Source organism: Mustela nivalis, assembly GCF_964662115.1.
Source record: "Mustela nivalis genome assembly, chromosome: 6".
In the NCBI taxonomy this organism is placed as follows: domain Eukaryota; kingdom Metazoa; phylum Chordata; class Mammalia; order Carnivora; family Mustelidae; genus Mustela; species Mustela nivalis.
In genome coordinates, this window is record NC_139025.1 from 5864187 (window position 1) to 5889216 (window position 25030).

Genomic DNA, 25030 nt, shown 5'->3' on the forward strand with positions numbered 1-25030 from the left:
CCCCTGGGAAGATAGCCCAGGCTTCCCACGACCCCTGGCACCCACTTTCCAGTCCCTCCACATTTCTGGCTGGTCTCTTCCGTGCTGCTCCCATTTATACAAACCCCCTTCGGAGTGAATCTGGGGCCAGGAGACCCAAGTTCTTGCTGGAGTTCTGCTCTTAGTAGTTAGGTGCCTTCGGAAGTCCCTCCCCTTTCTGGGCCTCAGTTTACCACGAAGTGAGAAGAATGGAACCAAAGACCGTCTAGTTCTAAATCTCTACACTGAAAAGGACAAAGAAGGAAATACACCAAGATGGGGACCGTGGTTATCTGTAGATTATGAGAGATTATTTCTCTCTTTTTGAACTTCCAAAGTCTGTCCAGGTGGGCTGTATTACCTTAAAATAAAGCAACACTTGGCTGGGAGTCCCCAAGGAGGGCACACGTGGGGACTCCATGATGCTCTCCACATGAGTCCGGTGGTGCAGGGCAGGCAGAGGCCCTGACCGCTCCTGGCCTGGGTACCCCACTTGGGTACCCCACTTTGAATTACACAGCCTGAGCTGGGCAGATAAGCCAGGGCATGGCCAACACCTCCTCCTGAGAGAGGCTGTTCTCCTGCCTGCCCATTAACATTCATGAGGTACTGGGACACCAGCCCCCCAGCTCCTCTGGGACACAAGGGACAGGCTAGGTTTCGAGTTAGTCTCTATAGGAAAGGCATCCCCTGGGCCTCCTGAAAAGATGGAACCTGAGCTCCCAGGAGTGCCAGGACAAAGGATCCAGCACCTGCTCAGTGAGGCTTGATGGCATCTCTGGCCAGCAAACGACACCTACCTAATTTGGGCTGGGCAGAGCCCCGAGCCCCGCTGAGGCGCCCTCCTCCCCTCTCCAGGTCTCTGTCTGCCTCCTCCCCTCTCTCCAGAGGGTCCCTGCATTGTGCACTGCCTCAGAGTGGCACCCTGAGATGGAGGCAGCTTTTCTAGACCCGTGCCTGGGCACCCCTTCCCCTCTCATTTCAGGGCCCCCGCTGTGAGCAAGCTGGTGTCTGTGTGAGAATGGGGTCTGTGGTCTAGGCCTGAGTCTTCAGTTGCCTCTCCAAGGCCACAAGGGAATCGGTGGCAGAGCTGGGACCAGCGCCCAGGACAAATATCTCCCAGCCCAAGGCTCTGGCTGGACAAGCAGCGGTCTTCCCACTTACGTGCTTACAAAGCCAAGGTGGCTCGGCACTAGACAATCCTGACTGCCACCTCCTGCTTATTTATTTACTTATTTTTAAAGATTTTATTTATTTGACAGAGAGAGGCACAGCGAGAGAGGGAGCACAAGCAAGGGGAGCGGGAGAGGGAGAAGCAGGCTCCCCGCTGAGCAGGGGAGCACGATGCGGGGCTCGATCCCAGGACCCTGAGATCATGACCTGAGCCGAAGGCAGACATCTAACGACTGAGCCCCTGCAGGCGCCCCTGCCACCTCCTGCTTTAATGACAGTTCAGCTGCTTGCCTAGAGTTATCCTGGGTCAATCTCCCAGCACCTTTCCTGCCCAGGCCGCACCAAGGAACGGAGGCTCCCAGTGGGTTGGTACGTGAGGCAGCCTGTTTCCCTTTACTCAGACCCCTGGAGGCAGCTGAGGTGTCGCCCACCAGGCTCCTGTAACAGACCCTCACAGCTGAGGCTGCCAATCATGGTTCCGCCATCAACCCGTGGTGACCCATGGCTAAGGCTGCATCAGAGAAGCCAGAGTCTACATGGCCTGCAGTCCTTGCAGGTCAGCCAATGCAGATGCGGGCTGATTCCAAACAGGAGCTAAGGCCTGGGCCACACAGGCAGAAGCACCTGCTGTCCTGGCAATGACGCAGCCCCCCCCGGAGTCTAGACAGAGCCAGCCTTTGCACCGTGCTGATGGTCGCGGGAGGCCTGTGGAGGCCGCAGCCCCACCTCCCTGCCCCTGTCCTCGCACAGAAGGCCCGGGAGGCTCGGGGAAAAGGAGGACTTGCTCACGGGAGAAGCAGGGTTGAAACCTAGGCTCCCAGGTTCCAGGCCAGGATACAGCCAACCAGCCTGCCTCATCTCCTCAGGCTGCCTTAGGCCACTTTCCTGCTGAAATAACTTCTCTCATTCCTCACAAGATCACTTCAGGACACATGACAAACCTTGACAAGAACCTCAAACAAAATAAAGTACGACAAAAATCTGTCACACCTTTACAGCGTGGGTGACAAAGTGCCTTTGCATGATTTTGGCCACTAATCTGCTCAGCTCTCCAGGGTGGAGCCTGTCAGACCTCCTTACAGGTGAGGAGACAGAGGCTGGGAGATGGGGAGCAACCGCCCAGGGCCACGCATGCCTCAAGTGACTGGTGCCGCTGGGACCGGTGCCCACGTCTCCCGAGCCCAGTCTGCGCCCTGCTGCTTCTGCCCACACTTCTGCAAGGCCTCAGTGCAAAGCAGCGCTTACCCTCTGGTCAGCCACTAATGGGGGCTTCGTCCCAAGATCCAGAGCTCATGTCCACCACCCCCAGCAGACGGGAGCAGAAGGAGAGGCCCACGAGGAGGAGGGGGAGCCCCCCATGAGGAGCGGGGAGGAGCCCCCTGTGAGGACCGGAGGAGGCCCCGTTCCCACCCCGTGAGGAGCAGGGAGGGGCCCCGTCACCTACAGCTCACTCTGCAAAGCACGGAGCAGTGGCAGTGGCAGAAGCAGAAGCAGTAGCAGTGGGAGGCCCACTCTCTGCTGACCATTACGGGCAGGCCCCCGGGCGCGGTGCAGGAGGGCGCTTCTCGCATCCTGGCCACTTACCTCTCCTTCCTTGGCCGCCCGGCTTATGCAGTGCGAAATCGATACGCCCGCCAGCCGTCAAATGGGCTTCACCGCCTCAATCTTTAATGAGGCTTCCCAGCTAACCTATCAGAACCCTCCGGCCTACTTGATGCCAGCAAGCTCTGGGGGCTGGGGACAAGTGTCCAGAGCCCCGCGGGGGTCAGCTCACAGGCCTTGGTGACACCAGGTATCTGCCAGAAGAACCCCCTCACTGTGGCTCTTGTCCCCTGCGGGCAGTGGGATGGCTGGGGCGGCCACAGAGCCAGAAGCCACAGTGCACCCACTGCCACTCCCAGAATGGAACAGGTGAGCGGCCGAAGGCAGAAGCCTGGGCACGGTCTGCCGAGGCCACGCGCTCTGCCCGGGGCGCCCAGCGTCCTGGCTGCTGTTGCTCTTGCCGCCCCTCCTCGCCATCATGTCTGCTTCCTCCCAGCCGAGGCCCGCCGCTCCTGCTTTCTCTCCCCGCCCAACCGGTTCCCAGGCCTGCGAGAGCTCAGTCCTTCACCCTGCCCGCAGGCACCCGTCTCTTCCACTGCCCTGGGACGCTGTCCCGTCGTCACAGCTGTGGGCACAGAGGCTGTTCCTTCTGCCGGGTGGCCTCGTCCATACTTCCTTGACTGGCGACCCTCGGGCCCCGGAGCCCAGGTGAGGTCAGCATCCCTGGCTTCTCTGGAGGCCACGTGGGGAGTGCTCCCCTTCCTCCTGCCACCTGCTCTGCCGCAGTGTCCTGCCTGCCCCACTGTGCCGAGGGAGCGCACCCACTGCCACTCCCTGAGCTTCTCCTCTGTGTACTCCGCTCAGCTGTGAGCTCGAGAGCAAACCCCAGGCCTCTAGGCCCTTCTCGTACGTGAGCCCGGCACAGGGCCCGGCAGGAAGTGCACAGAGCACGTTTGTGTGGCCTGCCCAAGGCTGGCGTCACACTCTCCCTGTGGGAACCCGCTCAGCCCCGGTCCCACCCGCCTTTCCACTCTGTGTCCTCTACGGGTCTCCAAGAAACACCGGCTCTCCTGAAAACTGGCCCTCAGGTCTGCCTTCCCTGGGCTGTCTGGGCCCTAGCCTCAGCTTGCTCGAGCGGCGGGGTCTCCCAGCCTCCGGCTCACTGCCCTGAGCCATGTTTGCCGACGAAACATCAGGAAGCCGGTTTGTCCTGTGCCATTCCGCAGTCAGCGCCCCAGGAGGGCCGCTCAGCACCCACGGAATATCCTCACTCTCGGACCCAGGGCCTTCTAGGCTCTAACTTGCCCGGGCCCGCCGCTAACTATCTTCTCCAGCTCCCTCGTTCCCAGCCGGTGCCTTCGTTGGGCAGACCCCACCTTCCTCACCATCTTCCCTTGTGGATACGGACCGTTCCCTGTTCCCTCTCTCCCCCTGGGTATAAAACGCAAATATGCGAAATACACACAAATTCGTAAAGGACGACACTGGACTTCAAAGGAATTTGGCTTTTCTCTCTCTCTCTCTCCCCCAGACACCACCTGGGAGGGTGGCCTGAAGGCCGGCACCTCAGCTCCTGCTCTATTTCCTCCTTGACACAGAGCTCGCACGGTCCTGCCTGTCCAGATCCTTCCCCAAACAGCTGACATCCATTCGAAGGGGCTCTGGGACCTGGGGCTAGCTAGTCACGGTCCGTCTTTGGGACTGCATCTTCCCGTCTGCGGGCTGAACTAGAGGCGGCACCCCAGTTCCGACAGCGGCCCCACCGCTTACTACGAGCTCACCATGTGCCAGGCACTGTTCTGGGCGCCTGGACTTGAGGTCACTTAGAGCTAGACGCAGCCCTGGCTCTGTCACTTACTCTTGGCCTGACGGGCTACTGTTCTTTTGTTTTCTTATCTGAAAAACAACCAAAGCGCCCTCTGCCGGGGGTGTGGATCCGTAACCCGTTAGTGTCGGCCTCCAGTCCGATGCAGTGCGACCACCGATGGGGGCTGCTTTCTGTTTCAGGTAGTGCCGTGTGAGTGACACTTTGTGTCTGTGAAATTCTCATGACCCTGCCCAGGAACAGTGTGATCACTACCACATCGGGCCAGGGAAGCCCCGAGACGTTAAAACCTTGCCTACATCAAATCTGAGTGACAGAGTCAGACCCAGAACGGGGTCCTACAGCTTCCAGTCCCACGCTGCCACCTCCCCCAGGCTGCCGCTACAGAAACCGCCTCAGGGAGAGGCCGTCGGGGGCAGGCTCTCCGGGGTGCGGAGTCCGAAAACCAGCTTCAGGTCTGCCCGCTGGAGGTGGGCCTCTTCTTAAAAAGCAGTGCCTGTGAGGGAAAAGGAGCTGCAGGAACGGAAGGGGGCACGGCCTCCCAGCTGGGCGGTGGCCACACCCACCGCCCTGCCGGCAGCCACCTGGTGCCCCAGGAGCCCAGGAGTGAAGTCCCAGTAGCAGTGTCTGCAAAAGGGAGAGCACATGTGTCCCAAAGCACAGGCCGGCAGGCAGCTAGCGGGACTGGAGCGTGGCCTCTGCAGTCTGACCTTCCTGGCTAGTTTCTCCTCTCTAAAACCAGGTCTGGGAGCACCTGGGGGGCTTAGTCAGTTAAGCACCTGCCTTCCGCTCAGGTCGTGATCCCAGGGTCCTGGGATCGAGCCCTGCATCAGGCTCCCTGCTCGGTGGGGAGTCTGCTTCTCCCTCTGCCCCTCCCCTGCTTGTGCTCACTCTCTCTCTCAAAAATAAATTAAAAAAAAAAAAAAAAAAAAAAGAAGCTGGGGTCTTGGCTGATTTAGTTGTGGAGGCCTTCTGCAAACTAGTTAATGACATTTATTTGTTTCTTCAACAAGTGTTTACTACCAATTTTGCACTCCGATGGAAGAAAGCAATAGAGGGACATAATTTCTAGACGGAATCCTTTAAGAATGTTCTGTTGATGGTGCCTGGCTTGGTTAATCTCCAGCTGTGCCGAGTCCCCAGGTCAGACCTGGTGGCCGGCAGTCCGCCCTGTGCCAGGCACTCCTACCTTCTGCTTCTGAGGCCGCGCTACTCTCTGCCCTCTGCTCCTAAGCTGGAAGGGGCTCCCATGCCGGCAGCAGCCCCTTCCATCTGCGGGTGGGCACCCCGACAGCTTGGTGGTACTCGGGGGTATGTGGAGGAATGGAGAACACAGGCCATCTGAGATCAGGTTTACCGAAAGGTAAATAATTTAAAATCAGGAAATAAGCACAGATGGTCCATGGAGTAGCACAGAAAATCTGCAGGAGGCTGGAGGAACTTTGGGCCACACCACAACCAGCACAGGAGGGCCCCCTCCTGCCGTGTAGCTTAAGCCCAGCCCCAGGGGTCCTGTCGCCTAAGGGCTGCTGCTCTTCAGTGCGCCACCTGCATCCTCCTGAGCCGTTTCTGTCTTTCCTGCCTCTCCCTGGTGGTCCTTGTGCTTGTGACATGGCATGTCCCTACTTCCGCCCCATAAGCCCGCCCTCCTCCGAGGTCTGCTCTGGGCTTGTACGAGGCACCGCATGACATCTTCCCAGGGAACGCGCTTCCTGTGAGCCCTGCCCGGCCTGGCGCCCAGGCTGCCTTTTATTAGAGCCCCGTAGGCGCTTGTCTGCACCCCTGCTGGACTCTGAGCACCTCGCATAAGAGAAACACCCTGTACTTAGGCTTCCACATCACTGTGTGGAATTCTCAAAACAATGTGACAAGCTGTTATTATCACCCCGTGTGACAGATCAGAAAATGGGGTTTCAGAGGCATGAGTCAGCCACGTAAATCGGTGGTAGAGCTGGGTCAAGCCAGGAGACTTTCAGCTACACCTTTCTGCCACCGCAAACAGGGCCCGTGTCGCTGTGAAGCTGGGCGACAGGCAGGTGCGCTGTCTGTGCTCTACGGTCGCCGAGGCCGGCCTCCACGGCAGACCATTGCGGACACCACTGGGGAGAAGTCCAGGCTGCTTAGAAGCAGGGCGGGCAGAGCCCAGAGCTCCCAGGCCTCGGGAAGCTGCGAGCCAGGTGTGCACCTTCTAGGCCCCGAGAGGAGCCATGGCACCCAGGGAAAGAGATCCCGGCGGAGATTCTTCACCTCTGAGGATCTGTTTGGCTGGGAGATGAGGCTGTGAAAGCCTGGGTCTGGGGGGATCCTCCCCCACGGCTCTGGGGAAAGGTCTCCGCTCTAGAATGTTCTACCCAAAGGCTGTCCTTCAGGACCTGGCCCTGCCTATTCCGCAGCCTCATCTCCCACAGCGCCCAGGATGGGCAACGCTCCTGGGAAGGGCGCCAGCCTCCACCGCACGTGGAGCTGCTTGTGTCTCCTCTCCGCACACTTTAAGACCCAGATCAGGCTTGCCTGCTGCAGAGGCTCGCCTGCCGGCCCTGTTCCCTTACCTCAGCCTGCGGGCTGGGCCTCCTCCCTCCTCCCCCGCAGGCCCCTCTGGCCTCTGCCACAGCACCTGCCACGCCATGCCGTCAAGTCTCCCTTCTTCCCCTGAGCCCCAGGAACCCCGGAACCTGCTCACTCATCTTCGTGTGCTGGGGCACAGCCCAGGCCGGACGCGCCACGGATGTCTGTGCAGTCACTGACCACACAAGTATCACCGTGCGAGGCGCACACACACCGCTGCCCTGGAAGTCAGGCAACAAAGACGTGCGCGTAATGGGAGCATGGCAGGGAAGAGAGCTGAGGTGGCAGGTGACAATCTAGGGACGTGTGAGCCGAGGTGAGGGAGCCACAGGCTATTGCAGGGAGGAACATTCTAGGCCAAAGGGACATCAGGTTGAAGATGCTGTGTCAGGAGCACAGGGAAGCACAAGGAGGCCAGTGTGACTGAAGTCAGTGGGGAAGCAGAAGCGGGGGGAGGTGGGTTTGAAAGGCGCCGGGGCCGAGTAGCCCGTGCAAGCCTTGCCATGAATTTGGGTTTGATTCTGAGTGAGACTAGAAGTCTCTGGAGAGTCTTGAGCAAAGGCTGACCTGCCCTGGGCTAGGCTAGAAAAGACCAATCTGCCTGCACGTGAAGAACAGACTATCACGGGCTGAGCACAGAGGCAGGCAAATCAAGGGGGTATCCGCCGAGAAAACCCCGCCACGTGCTGGCGAAGAAAGAGGGAGCGTGAAGGCAGGCGGCAAACGGGGGGGTGGGGGGGCCTCGGATGCTCGCACGCCGTCTACTCCGGAGACTGCGAGTCCTACTTCCAGGTTGGCACTTGGGTCTGAGTCCTGCGACGATCACTTACTAAGAGATACGAGCGGGCTCCTCTCCTGCGGGAGCTGAACTTGGCAGAGGCTGACCTGTGAAGGGGTCATTCTTTAGGAAAAAAATCGTTGCTAGCTAAGACATCAGAACACGGATGCTGACGAACTTCTGACTTCCTTCAGAAGACACAGGCATTTGGCCACAGAGATGGGCCAGGCTGAGCGCCTGCCACCGCTCCCCTGGGATGAAGCTGGGCTACCACGCGGGAAGCATGGAGGGCGCCAGCTGACGAGCGTCTCTTCTGAGAAGCTCTCTGAGTGAAGCTCTCTGAGTGACGGGAGAGACCTGAATTGGCAGTGAGGAGCCTGGGGGTGTGTCCCTTCCTGGCGTGGCCTTGGGCAAGGCACTTACTGCTCTGAGCCATATGTCCTCCTCCTTAAATGGGGACAACAATCCTCACACCGCCGCCGCTCCCAGAGGACACCGTGAGGAGCCAGTGGGACGAGCCAGCACCACCGCGTGTGGCGAGGGGCCGGTGCTCTCCTCAAGGAGCGGGAGGGTGAGCCCCTGAGGCACGTCTCAGCTTCTCCCATAGCAGCGTAAGAATGACTCTGCCACTGTTGAGGGGCGAGGCCCTAGCGCGGCCTCCTGGGACTGGGTCCTCCGGGGACAATGACACTCCGCTGGTGTTCTCATGTGCTTTCCAGCTGACGAGTCACATTCCCGTCTACTGTCTCACGGGGCCTCACCACAACTCTGTAGGCGGCCACCGCATCCACGGTGAAGATAAGGCGACGGGGCCGCAGGGGCTTGCTCAAGGCTGCCTGGCTGCTCTGAGTGCTGGGCCCGCAGCATGGGCTTGCCCCCCTGTCACCTGCTGCCAGAGTCCGTGTCATTTCTGCCAGTCACCTGTGCCAACCACAGGCTACTCACATGCCCCAACCCGGGCCCATGGGCAGGGACGGTGAGGCAGACCGTGCAGCATCCCAAGCCCTGACTGGGCCCTGGTGTGCAGGCTGTAGCTACGGAACACTCCAAGCCCTGGACACATCTGCCCACCAGCATCAGGGAGAACATCTGGGGCCGGAAGTGAACTGCAAACCAACCGGCAGCTCTTGGAGGAAGACAACGGCAATCAGGGCTCCCAGGAAGGACACCAAGTCCTGTGAGTGGGCAGACGGAGACCCCAAGGTCAGGCTGAGCTTCTTCCCAAAGCCTCAAGTTGAAGTCCCAAACCACAGAGCACATCCTCAACCTCGGCTGCTCCTACCCCGGCTCAGTCCCAGCACCACAGCCGTGTTCAGGCCCCGCCATGTCCACCACCAACGCACCCCGGACCATCCTAGTCCTGAGCCCGGCCTCCCTCCGTGCCCCAAAGCAGGGGTGTCAGCATCAGCACAGAAGTGGATGTTGTTCGTTAACTTAGCAAATATGGGGGAAAAAAAAGAGTAACTTTAAATTGTTAGAGTAATTTCCAGGTGACAAAGCACTTTCACGAACGTAACGTCCCGTTACCCTCACAACAACCCTGTGAGGTAGGTCTGAGCCCGTCGTACAGACGGAGAAATGGTCTCAGGAAAGGACCGTGGCTTCCCCAGGGCACACCCTTGGCACAAGCGGTGCCTGAACCCAGATCCACCCGGCGCCGTGTCTGACGTGCCCGCACCTCCGGGCCGCAAACAGCCGTAGGTCCACGAACACGAGTCTGCTTGGGAAGGAGCGCTCCATCGTTTAGGGGTGGCGGTAGGCGGGCCAAGGTGACGGGTGCGATTTCTGTGTGAGACAATTCTATTTGCCATGTCCCTCAATCACAGATAGCACCCCTCACCTTGCGCCCAGTGTCACAGGCTGGTGAGCGATGCTGGTTCAGGAGTGCCGTCTTGGTCTGCAGACGATGGCGTGCTGATGGCAGGAAGCGCCTGGCCACGGGAGGCACATGACAGACACAGGAACAGAGTGGCCAGCTCTGTGGGGCGCCGGAGAGGTGAGGAGCCAGATGCCTGCCCTCGAGGGGCTCACAGTCTAGACCAAGTGGGACAGAGGGCTGCACGTTTGGAGCTGAGAAGCGAGCCCCGAGGTCGGCGGGGGCACGGGGAGGCCCCCCCAGCACAGCACCGTGAAGCAGCACACACATAGGCGAGGAGCCCCAAGCACGGAGGCACCGAGAGGGGACAGCATGACACAGCTGGTGTGACTCATGGGCAAGGGTTGAGGACAAGGTAAGCGGGGCTTGCCAACCTGACCCCGGCTCTGCAGGAAGGTCATGCTGGATGCGCCAGCGGGAAGGACGGCCTGAAGAAGGGAAGAGAGGCTGGCCGGTGAGCGGCCTGCCACGGGCCTTCGGGGCAGACAGCGAGCACACGGCATGAGTCGGAGATGTGGCGGGGCGAGGTGTGCGCACACCTTCATCGGTGTAAGCCGGCGCGATGGAGCACGGGGTTGGGGGCCTGTGCTGGGTCCTGCCACACGGCAAGGCCCTGGGCCTCGATGTGCTCCCTCAGCCTGGCATGCACACAGCAAGGGCTCCTCACGACATAAGGTCTGGCCAGCCACCCCTCTCCTCCTCCCCTGTCATTCCCAGTGACCTACTGGGCCAGGCCAGCAGTGTGCTGGTTTCTGAGGGTCCAGCAACAAACAGGACACTTAATGACACCCACCCGACTGGATTCCCATGGGACAATGCCAAATGGGGTGACCCTGGTGATGGAGGCAGAAGGAAAACACGGGGGTGGGAGTAGATGAGGCCCCACAGTGGCTGGGAAGGCTTCATCTGAGGGGGAACTGCTGGACGGGGGGTGGGCGTGGGGGGTGGGGCCTGAGAGTGGGGGGCAGCGAGCAGGGCCACGGCGGGGGCGCTCTGGGAAGCGTGTGGTGAGCAGGGCACTGGGCGTGGACGTCCCGCCGTCCGGGAACCGCCAGCCCCGAGGCTGGTCAGGAACCAGCCACCAGGGCGGTCAGGAGGGGGCGTGGGAGGCAGCTGGTCACTCAGGTGGGGCGCCGTGTGGCAGGTGGGGCCGAAAGCGCCAACGGCCTCAGCAGGCGGGAGAGGAAGAGAGCCGGGTGTTTTTCTTAGGGGAAAAGGTAGGTCATTTTCCACAGAAAGGTTTATGAGAAGTGAAATTCAGTGCCACATCTGAGAAGCCATGACGTATAGAACAACGTGAAGAAACGGGGCCGGGCCCGCTGCGCGAGAAGGCATGTCTAGAAGCCATGAGAAGGCGTGTCTAGACGTCCCTCCTGCACCTCCTTCCCATGCCTGTGCTGCCGCCTTTCGTGGGATCGGCGAAGGTCCCGGGCGTTAGGACAACTGGGAGAACCCTGCCCACCCAGCACCAGGACAACCAGGTCTGGGGAGGTCCCGATGAGGTCATTACAAGCAAACCAAGAGAGGAAAGGGTGTCCCCTTCCATTCCGCGGGGCCAATAAAAATACCTCCTTCGTCAGGGTTTTAATTCACTCCACATGGATTTCCACAAGCTACCAGGTTTTTCTTTTTCTTTTTCCAGAGCCCGGATAGACAGACCCGATGAAGGGGAAGACTTCTGGTTGCAGCAGCATGTGGTTCCCCGGCACGCACCTGGCTGGGAACAGTAGTTTGAAACTCACAGCCTTCCCCCCAGAAAGCGTAAACAGTTGCCTTCCACTTTCTGCTTCTGTTCCAGCCCCTGCCCAGCCCAACAGCAGGCCTTAACCTTCTCGGGCATTCCTGGGTCAAGTCTGGGCCTCAGGCCTATAAAGGAAAGCTGCCTTCTAGCACTGAGTTGGAGACACGAGGTGTGAACTCCTCATTTCCAGCCGGCCAGCCTTTAGAACTTCTGCCATCAGCGCTGGGCTTTGCTGGACACCCTGGATCCCACTGAGATGGGCATCACTGGCTCATTTTACAGATGAAGAGACTGAGGCCCAGAGAACAGCCCTGCCGGAGACCAGACAGCCTGACTTCGGCCCAGCGATGCTGCTTCACGTCACGGTCTGCTGGAGAGCTGCTGTCCAGGCAGCCTGTCCTGCTACAGAAGTCTGGGTGCTGGGATCCGCGTGCCCCAGGACATCTCGTTGGGGAACATCCCGCTGGGGAAGAGGCTCCTTCCCCAGCTCTGGACACAGGGGCCGCGCAGCAGAAGTGCTCACGGGCACAGACCCCAGCGATCTCTGCAGAAGGTCTCATAGCCACCATGGGGCTTTCTTTTCTACCCTTCCTGACACAGCCTGGCTCAGTCACGACATAAGGTCTGGCCAGCCACCCCTCTCCTCCTCCCCTGTCATTCCCAGTGACCTACTGGGACAGGCCATGACTTTGGCACAAGTTGCAGGTTGCTGGATCTTCTGATTTCAAATGTTTTTTGGGGTCTTAGCGGGAGTTTGAGAAGTGAACCGTCTGTTTTGGTCTGGGGTCTCCCCACTTGGTCCTGAGTTGACAGTAGGAAAGGTGAGGCCCCCGGCTCCTGGAGGCTAGAATGGGGAAGGGCCTGCCCACAAGGGCAGGCTGTTCTACCACCGGGAACGTCAGACTCAATGTCATCAGAACCAAAAGGGAAAACAGTGGACAAACTAAGCTACCACAAGCCTTCCTGAGCACTTTCTTTAGGTCTATTCTGAAAGAACCCCTCCCTGGTCCTAGGTTCCAGGGAAAATCCTTTTTAAGGAAAGAACAGGTGTTTCAAACCTGGGTCTCTGGGGCTAGTAGGAGAGACCTCGGGAGCAGCCCCAGTTCTGCTCCCGACTTTCTGTGTGACCTGCAAGTCCTCCCTGGCCCCCAACCCCCGGCTTCAGTTCTGGCATCTGCAGAACGTACGTACGCTCTGCTTTATGACGCCCAAGGCTCTCTCCTGGTTCCCACTCACCGGCCCAGCTGGGCCTCAACCATCTGTTTTCTACACCAGCGGTGGCTTCGAGGCAGAAGCTTTGCTCAGAAATCCCCCCCACCAGCTGGCTGGATGCCATCAACCTGGGGTCTCACTTCAGGTGTCGCTAGGGCCCTGCTGTCCTGGAACACGATACAGTGACTGTGGTAATTCTGGGAGAACCTCAAGTCGTCTAACAGAAGTGCGCAGGACTGGGAACAAAAGGTGAAACATGGCTGCGGGCAGCTGGGAGGAAACCAGCTGTATTTACTGGACACCCGGGAGCGTCGTACGCAGGAGCTGCGTCCAGCAATCCTCCCACAATCGGGGGCATTTTTATATCCGTTTTTCAGACGGCCTGGTGCTGTAAGCAGCACAGAAGTCTGAGCCCAGGTGTGGGGAGCAGCACACCCAGAGAGCCTGGAAGCTCCTTCTCCGTTCTCTGCACCTCACCCTCGGCTTCTCATCCCTCGGTTTTTTCCTGAGTAATGTCCTTTAGGATAACCAGTGATCTTGCGAGTAAAATGTTTTCCTGAGTTCTATGATCCATTCTTGCAAATTAACCAAACCCCAGGGGGGTGTGGGAGCCTTCAATTTACAGCCTGTTGGCCCGACGCACAGGTGACAACCCGGGTCTGACTGGCATCTATCTGCCTCAGCCGGCTGGGCTGTCTTGTTGGATGGAGCCTTAACCTGTGGGGTCTGACGCCACCTCGTGGTGGATGGGGTCAGGACTGAATGTGGTTGTAGGACAGCCTGCCGGCCGCCGACTGCTTAATGTGTGGAAACCACACACATCCGGTGTCAGATGTGAAGGACCGTGGGGAGAGGAGACACAGGAGTGTGACAGGAGTGGCCTTCCTTCCGCTAAGGGACCCTGGTGCCAAAATGGACATTCTTCCCACTGTGGCAAGTTGTTTCCACCACACCTCCTTGTTTGGGGTGAAGGGGAAAGTGAGCTAATCTAGTTTCTCTTACTGCCTGGCCTCGGGCTCACTGAGTCCCTCTGGGGCTCGGTTTCCTCCCCTGTAAGATGGGCACAGACATGGCACTATCTGCCTGGCTCTGTCACATGACAAGCACACGAGACACCAGCCGTGATCAAGAAAGAAGGAATCTGATTTTCACAGAACTTCTGGCCCACCCTTTCGGACTCAATAGTCTCTTTTTATTACAAACATTTTATAAGGTCCCTTATGTCATCCCCAGTGAGATTCACAGGTCATATAAACTATCTACATAAATTAGAAAAACCCGATGCCTTCAGTGTACTGTAAAGGAGAAAAAGAGAGGAGGGCCCCGCAACAGCGCGCGCTGCAGAACGTAAGCGCGCAGGTCCGGCTCCGCTAGCTGACGTGGTCCCTTGATGCCTGCCCCTGGCCCAGACTCACAGTGACCGAGGGGAGCCGTGTGCACCACCAACAGTCCTGAGTGACAGTGCTCACGGAAAGCAGAAAACAACTCCTGGTAAAGTTACAAACAAGCTAAAGCACAATTTTCTTCTGCAGTACGTGGTAGCGGCATTCCTAGAAAATTCAGTGCACGTTAAACCCTGGTGGAAAAAAGGGAGCAGCACTTCTTCGAACAGAGCTACGTTCTGGCTCAGATAAGTGAGTTTTTACCTGCATGTGCTCAGTGGGACACGTGAAGCTTCTCTTCACCGCGGAGGCCTGCCGCGCACGCTGCAAGACATGCACGCTCCTCGCCCTCCATTTACCGCGTCTCTGTGTCTCAGCTGTCCCTGCTGTGACCAGCCCTGCCACTTCAGCTCTGGATGACACAGGGGCCACAGCCGGCCTGAAGGCATGTGGAGGACAATGGCTGACTGAGCCAAGAACCGGACTCCTAATGTCTAGGCCAGGCTCCTCCAAGGGCTCAAGCGAACTCCTAGAGGGTCGGGTTTTCCCAGAACCCAGGCACTGGAGCAGGCGAGGCATTCTCCTTAGCTAGTGGGGCTTGGCCGACCTGGTGACCACCGCACGCTCCACACCTGTGCTGTGCGGGATGCCCCCGAAGCCGTCCACACCCTCTACCTCCCTGCGCTCCCATGCTGGGGGCCACACAGGCCCACATGCCACCCACGGCACAGACGAAGAGATGGAGGCCCACAGAAGGAAAGTGATTGGCTCAGGGCATCTGTCGGTTAAGTGTCATTCCAGGCCCAGCATCTGGGTCCACTGACTTCCCCGTCATCATGCCTGTTAGTCCCTGAGCAGACGGCAGCTCACCCAGCTCCACACAGAGAGGGCTGTGACTGGCCACTAGCCTGGTATGAGACCTCAGGGGACAATCGACACTCCATGCTTTAGCTGAGGGAGTGGAGGCCCACAGAGGTCCCTGGGCCTGACTGAGGTCCCACAGTGAGTGAATGGCAGAACCAGAACCAGAGCTAGGCCTCGTGAGTCCCAGTCCCGAACAATAGAACCTGGGGACTCTGTTCCTTGCAGGGTCACTGAGGGCCAGGTCAGAAGGCTAACGCAGCCCCTCCCACCCCAGAGGAGTTCTGGAGGGCAGTGGGGGAGCGAGGGGAGGCAGGGTGCGGGTGAGGCCAGGGCTCTGGCTGCAGCCGCCCAAGTGAGAGGCAGCGGCATCACAGCAGGTGCGAGGCTGGGCTGCAGCATGACCCCTCTCACAGCAGCCAGGCTTGAGCATTACGCTGGCAAAGGCAACATGGGCAGGGAGCCTCCAAGAGCATGGAAAGGGGCAGGAGAGGCACAAATTGGGGAGGGGCGTGGTGCACAGAAGTTCCAGTGAGAGAGAAAAGGCAAGTACACAAGGAAGCACGAAGAAGGAATGAATAAAGAGAGGCCAAAGGAAGGAGCTGAGAAGGTGGAGGTGGGCTGAGCTGGATGGGCAGGCCTGGATGGGCTGGGCTGGGGAGGGCAGGCCTGGATGGGCTGGGCTGGGGAGGGCAGGCCTGGATGGGCAGGGCTGAGGAGGGCAGGCCTGGATGGGCTGGGCTGGGGAGGGCAGGCCTGGATGGGCAGGGCTGAGGAGGGCAGGCCTGGATGGGCTGGGCTGGGGAGGGCAGGCCTGGATGGGCTGGGCTGGGGAGGGCAGGCCTGGATGGGCTGGGCTGGGGAGGGCAGGCCTGGGAGAAGCAGAGATAGAAAGAAACACCCCCAGGGAAGGAGCAATATTTGAACAAGCTTGGCATCAACCCCTCTGCCCTTTCTAGATTTGTCCTTGGCTAATGTGCCCTTATTCTACGGGTTGCATGTTGTTTGAAAAGACCACAGTATCAGAAGGCTCTCCGTGTGCCCTTCTTGTCACTTTTGGTATCTTTCCTTCTTCTTTTTTTCAAAGATGTATTTACTTATACGAGAGAGAGACCGCGCGCATGTGAGCTGGGGAAAGGGCACAGGGAGAATCCTGAGCAGACGCCCCACCGAGCGCAGAGCTGGATGCGGGGCTGGATCTCACAACCCAGAGATCATGACCTGAGCTGAAACCAAGAGTCAGATGCTCAACTGACTAAGCCTCCCAGGAGCCCCTTGCTAGCCTTTCTTATTTTAAATATTTCTGAGATAATTTAAAATGGTAACATTACCCACCTCCTCAAACCAGAGCCACAGAATCCCGCCTCTCTGGTTTCTTTCCATTTTTAAAGCAGGGGACAGCAGGAGGATGGGGGCCAGGGCCAGGGCGAGCAGGGAAATACCCTGGCCAGACGTGCCCTTGAAGAGGGGGAAAAGGCTGAGAGGGGCCTGCGCTAAGCGGGAGGCCACCCCACCTGCCACCTGTGCTTCCGGCAGAATCTAGGTCTTCTAACTCCAAGACCTCCCTCCCCTCTTTTAAGAAGCCGGCAGAAGAACAGCCAAGAAATCTCCCTGCGAACCACCCACGTGACTCTAGATATTGAACTTGAACAAGTTCTCCGGCGAGAAGAGGTGCAGGGAACAAAGGACAGTGCAAGGACAGTGCGAGGTCTCCCTTCTACGGCCGTGCGGACGCGAGGAACCGTAACAGCGCCTGACACACAGCGCGGGTGCGGCTTCCCAGGGCCTGCGGAGGAAGGTGCATTTATGATGCACCCTGCCTGATCCCTGCCACATGGGGCCAGACTGCCTCCGCTCATCTGCCCAAGCAAACACAAGAGACCATTGTCCTTCGAGGATGCACACACTTTGGGAGTGGGAAGTCACGCGGGTATGACTAAAGGCTCAGGGAGCTCACACACGGCCCTGTTGTCCAGCATTTGCTGCAAACAGCAGACAGCTGAAATCGCCATTAACGTCCACGAAATGTTCACCTGTCCGAACGAACAAAAACACCAGCTGAAAGGCTATGTCTTCCCTCGTCTTGTGCTTACTGGGATTAGCAAGAGGCGAATGCTTAGTACTGGGGAAAGCTGGGGCAGAGCGTGACGGTCACGCATGCTGGGGAGAGTATCAGCTAGTGCTCTCATTCTGGGAGACACTTTAGCAAAATAGATCAAAGCTTTAAAAACGTACTGTTTGACTCAGAAATATGGCCAAGAAGTAACGGGACAAGTGTGCAAGCTTGCACCTGTGAGACACACACATATAAATACTTACATAAAGGTACAAGAAGACCCTCTATGACACAAATGGAACAGTGAAAAATGGGGTCAGCTTTTAGGTTTAAAAGCAGAAGACTGGTGACGTCACGGTGCATCATCATTCGGCACCCGGTGCAGTATTTGGCCACTCAGATGGCATGGAGGTCGGACCGTCCTGGCACGCAGAGCCATGCACAGCCTAGCGCGACGTGAGAAAGGGTTACGGACAGTAGACACAGACCATTTCCGAGGAATAGCTATTCAGTCACATGCGAACACAAACACGTCTGGAAGGACGTCTGTAGGGTTAGCAGCACTCATCTCTGGGCCGGAGGGTCACAGGCCACTTTTGCTTGTTTGCACTTTCTCTTTTCCATGATAACCGAGCACGGACTTGCTCAGGGAGCCTGACGCGGAGGCGCCCTGCCTCCCAGGTGTGCTGGGCTCTGCGAGGGGTAAAGAGGGCATCCCTCCACTCCAGCGTCCGCACAGGGCTCTGCCCACTCCCAGCAACAGCCATAGCGACACGGTCCCTGAGCAGTGAACGAGAACTCACTCCTGTCCGACAGTGCGCACGAACCACTAGGACTTACAGAAATCTGCTCAGTGTGTAGCCCCCTCCTTCCCCACACTGAGACCGAGGCCCACAGAGAGGGCCGTGTTTAAGGTTCCACGGTGGGTCAGAAGCGGGCCCACACAGAAGCACATAGAAGCTGTTGCGTTGCTAAGGCTACTGAGCTGTGGACTGGCATCTGCTGAGGGAACAGGCTGCAGGGGAGGGAAGCACAGCCCGGCTGGGGTGTCCGAGTGCAGCCTGCGAACGTTTCTCCCCTCGCCCGCTAACCGGCTCTACCCAGGTGGGGCTGTGCGCCCGCTAAGGACAGCACCCAGAGCAAGTCGAGGGGAAGCGCTTTCTGGAGCTGACGTCAGTGATGCAGGAGTCGGGACGATGTGGACCCAGGGCACAGAAGCCCCCGTCTCTGGCCATCCTGTGAGGCACTGCAACACACCAGGAGCGGTGCCCACCGCCCAGCCCAAGCCCCTGTGATCCCCAAAGTGAGGAGAACCCAGCTGGCCTTCCTCCCTGACTGACTGAGGCAGAGGCATAGAGAAAACATGGCTATCTCGCCAGAAGCCCGGAACCTGGGTCTCACTTCCACTGGTAGGTTCTGGCGGGTGTGCCACCTCTTTTAATCTCCCGTGCTCGCACCTCGCCCTCCACTAACTGTGTGTGACACTAGATCCTGAACTCTGGCCTGGGAAAAGAAGCCAAATTATAAGTACTTTGGAGTGTAAGGAAGTACTTCCTTAGCCAGATAAGGTCTTTCTGTGGCTCTCACCAGCCCTCCGCGCCCCCGGAGCCAAGGCTGTTTGATTAGTGCAGACCTTTTCTTGAGAAGGGCAGGAAGGGCATGTGGGAGAGGAAGCCTGGTTAAAAACAAAGAGCCCGGGCTTTTAAGAGAAACTACAGGTATCATTATTATTACTCTATGTTGTGGGTCCCCAGAGAGCCCCAAGCCGGCTTTGCATCCCTGTCCTCCACCCAGGGGACTGAGGCCACCGAGCTGCAGGGTGACTAGTTTACTGATCTGTTTTACTTGCTAAACCGGCTTCAGGCTCTCTGGGTTGGGGCCTAAAGTTGACGAATGCGTCTCTAAAAGCTGCTGCTGAGGAAAAGCTGATTTTGTGGGTACAAGGAACAAGTCAGTAAAGAGATCTTCCAAGGGCCCAGAGCCTGACCATCATGTCCACACTGGTGTTAGGCAGCAAAAACAGGACTGTGTTGTGTCCGTTCTTTTTCTGGACTACTCTCAGGAACCCCGGCTGACAGCGCGCCCCACACGGCGGAGAGGCGGGAAGAAGCACAGGCAGAGCAAGGCCCCGTGGCTCCCGGCAGGTCCTCGGTGCTCGGTGCTCTGGGGGTGGACTTCAGCGACCTCTTCAGCCATGGAACCACAGGGAAGTCACCCTCTTTCCTGAGCCGCAGCTTGCTTGGGCCCCCCTCTTGCAGGGTGGTGGCGAGAGTCAGGGGAAGGCAAGGGGCGTCCATGGTTCGCTCTGACGGGTGACTTCCAGGTCTATACGTTGGCATCTCATATCTGCCAGGTTCTAAAGACCTCAGAGGGGCCCCGCTCGCATCTGCCCCACAGGAGGAGGCAGGGGTGGGAAATGCCCAGTGGGACTCAGTGTGAGAAGACGCCGAGTCTTTGAAGGCGCCAGCCGCAGAGGCCTGCCGGGGGGCGAGGCCTGCCAGTGAGGGGAGGGAGGAGCGGCAGGCGAGCTCTACGAGGTGCCGGACACCACACCGGGTCCTTGAGCCCCCTCCGCAGCTCTGCAGTGGGACCGATGGCCCTATGTGACCAGGAAGAACACCGAAGCTTATAGAAGATGACCACGTTTAACAAGAACAAAAGGCAAGGAGCCAGTATTATTTGAGCGCCTATCACATGCCAGGCACCAGATGCTAAGTGCTTTATCAACATCTCACAATGAATCTTCCGAACAACCCCAGGGAGTAGGGTCTAGGATGCCAGGGCCATAGGTGGCAGAACAAAGACTTACTATGAGATCTCGCTGCCCTCAACGAACGCTTTTCATGCTCTGGTGAACTGCCTCCTGCCAGGGGAGGGGAGGCTGAGGTTTCCCGACCCGGGGGGCGTCGCCAGAAAAGAGCACAGTGACCCCGCAGCATGAGCACGCCTGGCGGTGGCTGCCGGACAGAGGTGTGCGGATCCACGAGGCACAGCCCCATGGCGCAGGGGCATGCGGCGGCCACAAGCAGCCCGCGGAAGACCGAACCATGCCCCGGTGGCAGGGGCATGCGGCGGCCACAAGCAGCCCGCTGAAGACCGAGCCATGCCCCGGTGGCAGGGGCATGCGGCGGCCACAAGCAGCCCGCGGAAGACCGAGCCATGCCCCGGTGGCTCCCGCAAACACAAAGCTGAGGGAGAGTCAGGCACAAAGAGGGCACTGTACGTAGTACACACACAGTGCGGTTCAAACACAGGCAGAACTGCTCTGTAGTTTCAGAAGCTGCTGTGCCCTGTCCTTGCGGGAGTGGGAGAGGGATACGGTCTTTCTGGGGACCTGCGGCGGCCGGGCTGCCGCCACGTCCGCGTGCAACAGCTAGTCGGGCTGCGCACCTCCCGCTGCTGCTCCGTAAGGTCACACCTCAGGGCAAGGAAACGCCGAACTTGCTCAGGGGCCCGCATCTCCATCCACCAGAGGGCACGCCTGCCGGAGCAGGACATCGGGTCCCAGCCAGCGAACTGGGACAGGCCGCCGCGACTCACGGTGTGAGCTGCCAACGAAGCCGCGGCCCGCGCGGGCCCTAGCCCTGCCCCGACGAGGCGCGTCCTGCCCAAAGGAGGCAGAGGAGGTCGGGCTCGTGGCTGACGCACGTGAGGGGCTGCCTCCTAAAGGGTTCTCGTTTGGAAATGACGGTCGTGTTAGCTGATTTCCCTGTGACTATGGTAAACTTAAGAAAGCAACTAGTAGTTTCTATTTAATGAGCAGTTGCTTTGCAAGGGTTACTGGTCTGATTAAATTAAAATGTTGTTTTTGACTCTCAGCGTGTCTACCTGTCCAGACCCAATAAAGTCGAGCTCTCACATGCTGGGGCAGGTGAGGGGGCTCGGATCAGAAACCGTAAACCCAGCTCACTTTACCGGAAGTATGAGGCTCTCCGGTGGAAAACAGTCTGAGAAACTGTGTCGGGTGCTTACGATGCTTCAGCTGTGGTCGCGCAGCTTCCCAGCATGTGTCCCAAATTTTCAGCGGCAAACCCATAAACCCTGGAGCCTTTCTGAGGCGGGGAGAACATTCCACAAGTCCCCGTTCTGTGTGTGAGCCCCGGGGAGCAAACTCAAATCGTGTTCTTTATTTACTTAGAAAAAAATCTCCGAGGGTTCCCACTGGGTCCCACAGCTGCCATCTGTCAGGACCCACAGGTCTATAAGAGCCGTCTCCCTCTAAGCACCATGTCCCCCTTCCCACCCTGACTCTGGCAGCAGCCGCAATGCTAGTGACACCACAGTCAAGTGCCAACAGTGGTGACTGCTGTGTGTCAGGCAGCCTGCTAGGTATTGTACACTCCACCCAGTGAAAAACTTAAAAACAACCTCTATCACCCCCATCCGACGAAGACAATTGAAGCCCCGAAAATGAAGTAACTTGTCCAAACTGTCCTCAGCCGGAGCGCGGCAGAACCAGGACGCAAACATAACACTGCTCCTGACTCGCTCTACCAAGGCTAAGACCTCTAGCGAAGCGCGGGACTGTATGCGTGGACGTCAAGACACCTGCACCCCAGAAGGCTTCTGTGTCCCCCTGAAGCTAACATTGCGACTTTCCAATAAGCCACATGCATTTTTGCTCTGCTTAGAAACTTCTGCCAGCCGCGCCCTGCTCCCTCCTCCAGGCCCACTGGTCTACTCCAAGTATCAAGCCTGGCCCCAGCCCCCTTCTAGGTCCTTAGGACCCTTCACTGTGAGGTTTCAAGTCCACTTTCCTTCCTGTGTGTGCCCGAGGCCCCAGAAACACTGCAGGGCACTCTCCCGCATGCGCTGGGTACCTTTGCTGTCCCTCCTCTGCCTTGGGAGCTCCTCGCCCTTCCAAACTGCAGCCCAGGCGTCCCTCTTGGGGTTCCCTAAGTCTGCCCACCCCGAGCTGGAGCACTCACCACGACCCACAGTGCTAGCAGTTCACGAAGCTATCTGCTCAGGTGCATCTTGGGCAGAAGGACACCATCTATGCATTTCTTACCTATTCGGTCTGGCCAGTTTCCTACGCTCAGTGAATATTTGGTACAAGTTCATTAATGACGTGAATGAATACTTTAATTCAACTTTAATTCAAATTGTTGCTCGTTCCCTCCCATCTCTGCTAAATACGTGTTTTACAAGACCAGTGCTCTAACCACTGAGCTATGGAGCCTGCCCGTTTAAATACGCGTTTTAGAATACAGAAGGAAGATGACGCCCGTGAGCCTTCGGGACATTTAGCTTCAGGCACGCATCAGTACGAAGCCGTAACTCACAAACGGCAAGATGTGAGCACCATTCTCTCCTTCTTCAAACTGTTACTATGCCCCTTCGATGGGGAGTCAGGCGGCAGGCCTCTCTGAGAGCCCACGTAACCTCAGCCTGATGCAGCTACGGCGGGGACCCCAGGGAGCCAGTGCCAGGGGAGGGTGAGGGAAGGAGGGGTCTCGGCACTGGGCCGAGACAAAGCCCCACTTACCTCCTTCTTGGGAATTCATGATGTTCAGGGCGAACAGCATGGCATTGGAGAACGTGGTTGCCTCTTCCTTACTTGCAAAGTTCAAGCCGTAGACCTGGCGGGCATCTCGCCACTGGTGGAAGGTGGGTGTTGCCTGATTGTACTTCAGCCCTTTCACGATCGAATAATTGATCACAACCTGGAGGGGAAAAGAGACAGAAATACGTGTAAGTAAATACGAGGTGAGTCAGTGAGCTGGAGAGCGCGGCTCCGGGGCAGGGATACTGTGTCCCCTGGAACTAGCAGAGGACAGGGAGGTGGGGTGGGGTCAGGAGAAGGGGACAGCGAGGCCAGGCAGCTTTTCAGGATGACTTCCAGAACCTTGAGGGGTTGAAAACCAGCTACTTCATCTCACTAACAATGCGGTGTAGTCCCGCCCTCCAGATGAGAGGCCTGAGCTGGGAGTCAGGTTCCCCGAGCCCAGGGGCCGGTCCCTCCGTCCAGCCTGTCACCCAAGGCGGTCACGGCATTTCTTAGGGGCCCAGTTTCTCCAACTATAAAATGGGGGTAATAATGCTTTACTGACCTACTGGGGTTACTAGGAAGGCCACACTGCGATGCATACCTTATCTAGATTTCCAGGCCTGGAGACCCTGGGGTAGATTCACCTAGTTCCTATCTATGCCTCCCAAAGCCAAGCACAGTGTCTAACATTTAGGGTGCATTAATAAATGGGTTATTAATTAAAAAGATAATTCAGAAAAGTTAATGCATAGCATTATTAGTCAATCAACAAACCTCAACTGTCTGCAAGGAGCAAGCCAGGCCCAGCAGTGCAAGGTAAAGTAGACCAGGGCTGAGCCCAGAGCTTCGGGGGCTCCCAAGCAGTCAGGGCAGCCGCGCCGGGTCTGCCTGAACTCAGAGCTGCTCTCTCAGACAACTGACAGAGAAGGACTTCCAAGTTCTTCAAGGTGACAGGTGGTAAGTGCGGCTCAGGGAGGCAGTGCGAGGCCTGGAGTGCTTATTCTTTACTTGGAGTCACGTGAGCCAACCTCAAGGACTTACGAGCCATCAGTTTTCCGGCCTGGAAAGTGGGAAGAGGGAGCCCTGGCTGCGGCCCGGCCCCCTCATGGGGCGTGTGAGAGTACACAGCAGGCTGTCAGTGCTGAGACGGCAAGCTCCCTACAGAGGAAGTACTTAGGCAGAGTCTGGAGGAGGCTGTGGGCGACGCGATGGGAAAAGCCTTTTTCATGAGACATTGAGAAGGACTGCTCAGGTCTCCTCTGGCTCTGGGGCTGCAGGTTTCTGTGACCTGAAGCTAGAGACAACTCTGCCTGCTGTGCCCCCCTGGTCAGGAAGGGGAGCTCAGGGAAAGTCTCAGAGATGCCGAGGGACGTGGCGAAGCCCCCTACTCGCGGGCTGGGCACTACAACGTGGACTCTGCTCGACCGCTCTCCTCTAGTGCTCCATCCTGCCGTGCTGTGGCTAAGGCCAGAGGACGGCAGATGTGATATGGCCAACATCCAGGTCCTAGCCATGTGGAAGGTGCGTTTGGGTCACTGTACGGTCCAGAGAGAGAGCACAGGCGAGCTGAATCCGCTAATGAAAATGCAGCTGTTTCACATCTTGACACAAGGTAATTTTGGCCAGCGTCTATACCCCGGTGCCTGGGGTGGGTCTCTCTCTAGGTTGAGCTCTGAATCCTCAGGAAAAGGGCTGGAGGTTTTGTTGCGTGTATGCACAGTAAGGAGCACAGTGACCTCGGGTTAAAACGCTCTTAAGGGGAGAGCACACTCACGGCGGTGTAGGGACCACAGCGAGGCAGCAGACCTGTTCCTTTCTGCCACGGGAAGGCCATACCGGAAGTTCTGTGTGCAGGTGTTTCCATTTTTGGGCTGTACTTTTAGTGGACATTACAAAACCAGAGCAAGCCGGAAGGAAATGTTTTCAATGGAAGGAGGTCTGGAAACCACGTTATGTCAAGAATGGCTGGGGCGCCAGGGTGGCTCAGGGGGTTAAAGCCTCTGCCTTTGGCTCAGGTCATGATCTCAGGGTCCTGGGATCGAGCCCCGCATCGGGCTCTCTGCTCAGCAAGGAGCCCGCTTCCTCCTCTCTCTCTGCCTGCCTCTCTGCCTACTTGTGATCTCTGTCAACTAAATAAATAAAATCTTAAAAAAAAAGAATGGCCAAGGGATCTCGAAGCACAATGAGAGAAGACTGCAGTGTACCACAACTGCTGCGAATGGTCTGTTTTGGGAAATGTTCAGTTCGCACCTGAGATGACTGTACATTCTGCCATTGTTGGCTATAGTTTCATAAATGCAAATTAGGTCAAGTTGGCCAATGATGCTACTCAAATTTTCTATCTCTTGACTTTCTTTCTGCTTGTTCAGTCAGTTTCTTGGAGGTTATGAACCTTGGAACGATTAGAACCTCCAGCTCTGCTTCTGGATTTGTCTATTTCTCCCATTAGATCTGTCCGATTTTGCTTTATATATTTGCAGATATATTATTAGGTGTGTACAAATTTAGAA

General features: G+C 57.8%; 1 protein-coding gene across 5 annotated transcripts in view; it reads right to left on the reverse strand.

The window, feature by feature from the left end:
* The window catches only part of EVL (Enah/Vasp-like), a 140588-nt gene that overhangs the window by 23314 nt on the left and 92244 nt on the right, over positions 1 to 25030 (reverse strand). For all 5 annotated transcript variants that reach the window (XM_082737686.1, XM_082737684.1, XM_082737685.1 and 2 more), the window contains exon 3: positions 22518 to 22695. In XM_082737686.1, coding sequence (XP_082593812.1) covers positions 22518 to 22695 — 178 coding nt within the window. The remainder of the gene's footprint in view (positions 1 to 22517; positions 22696 to 25030) is intronic.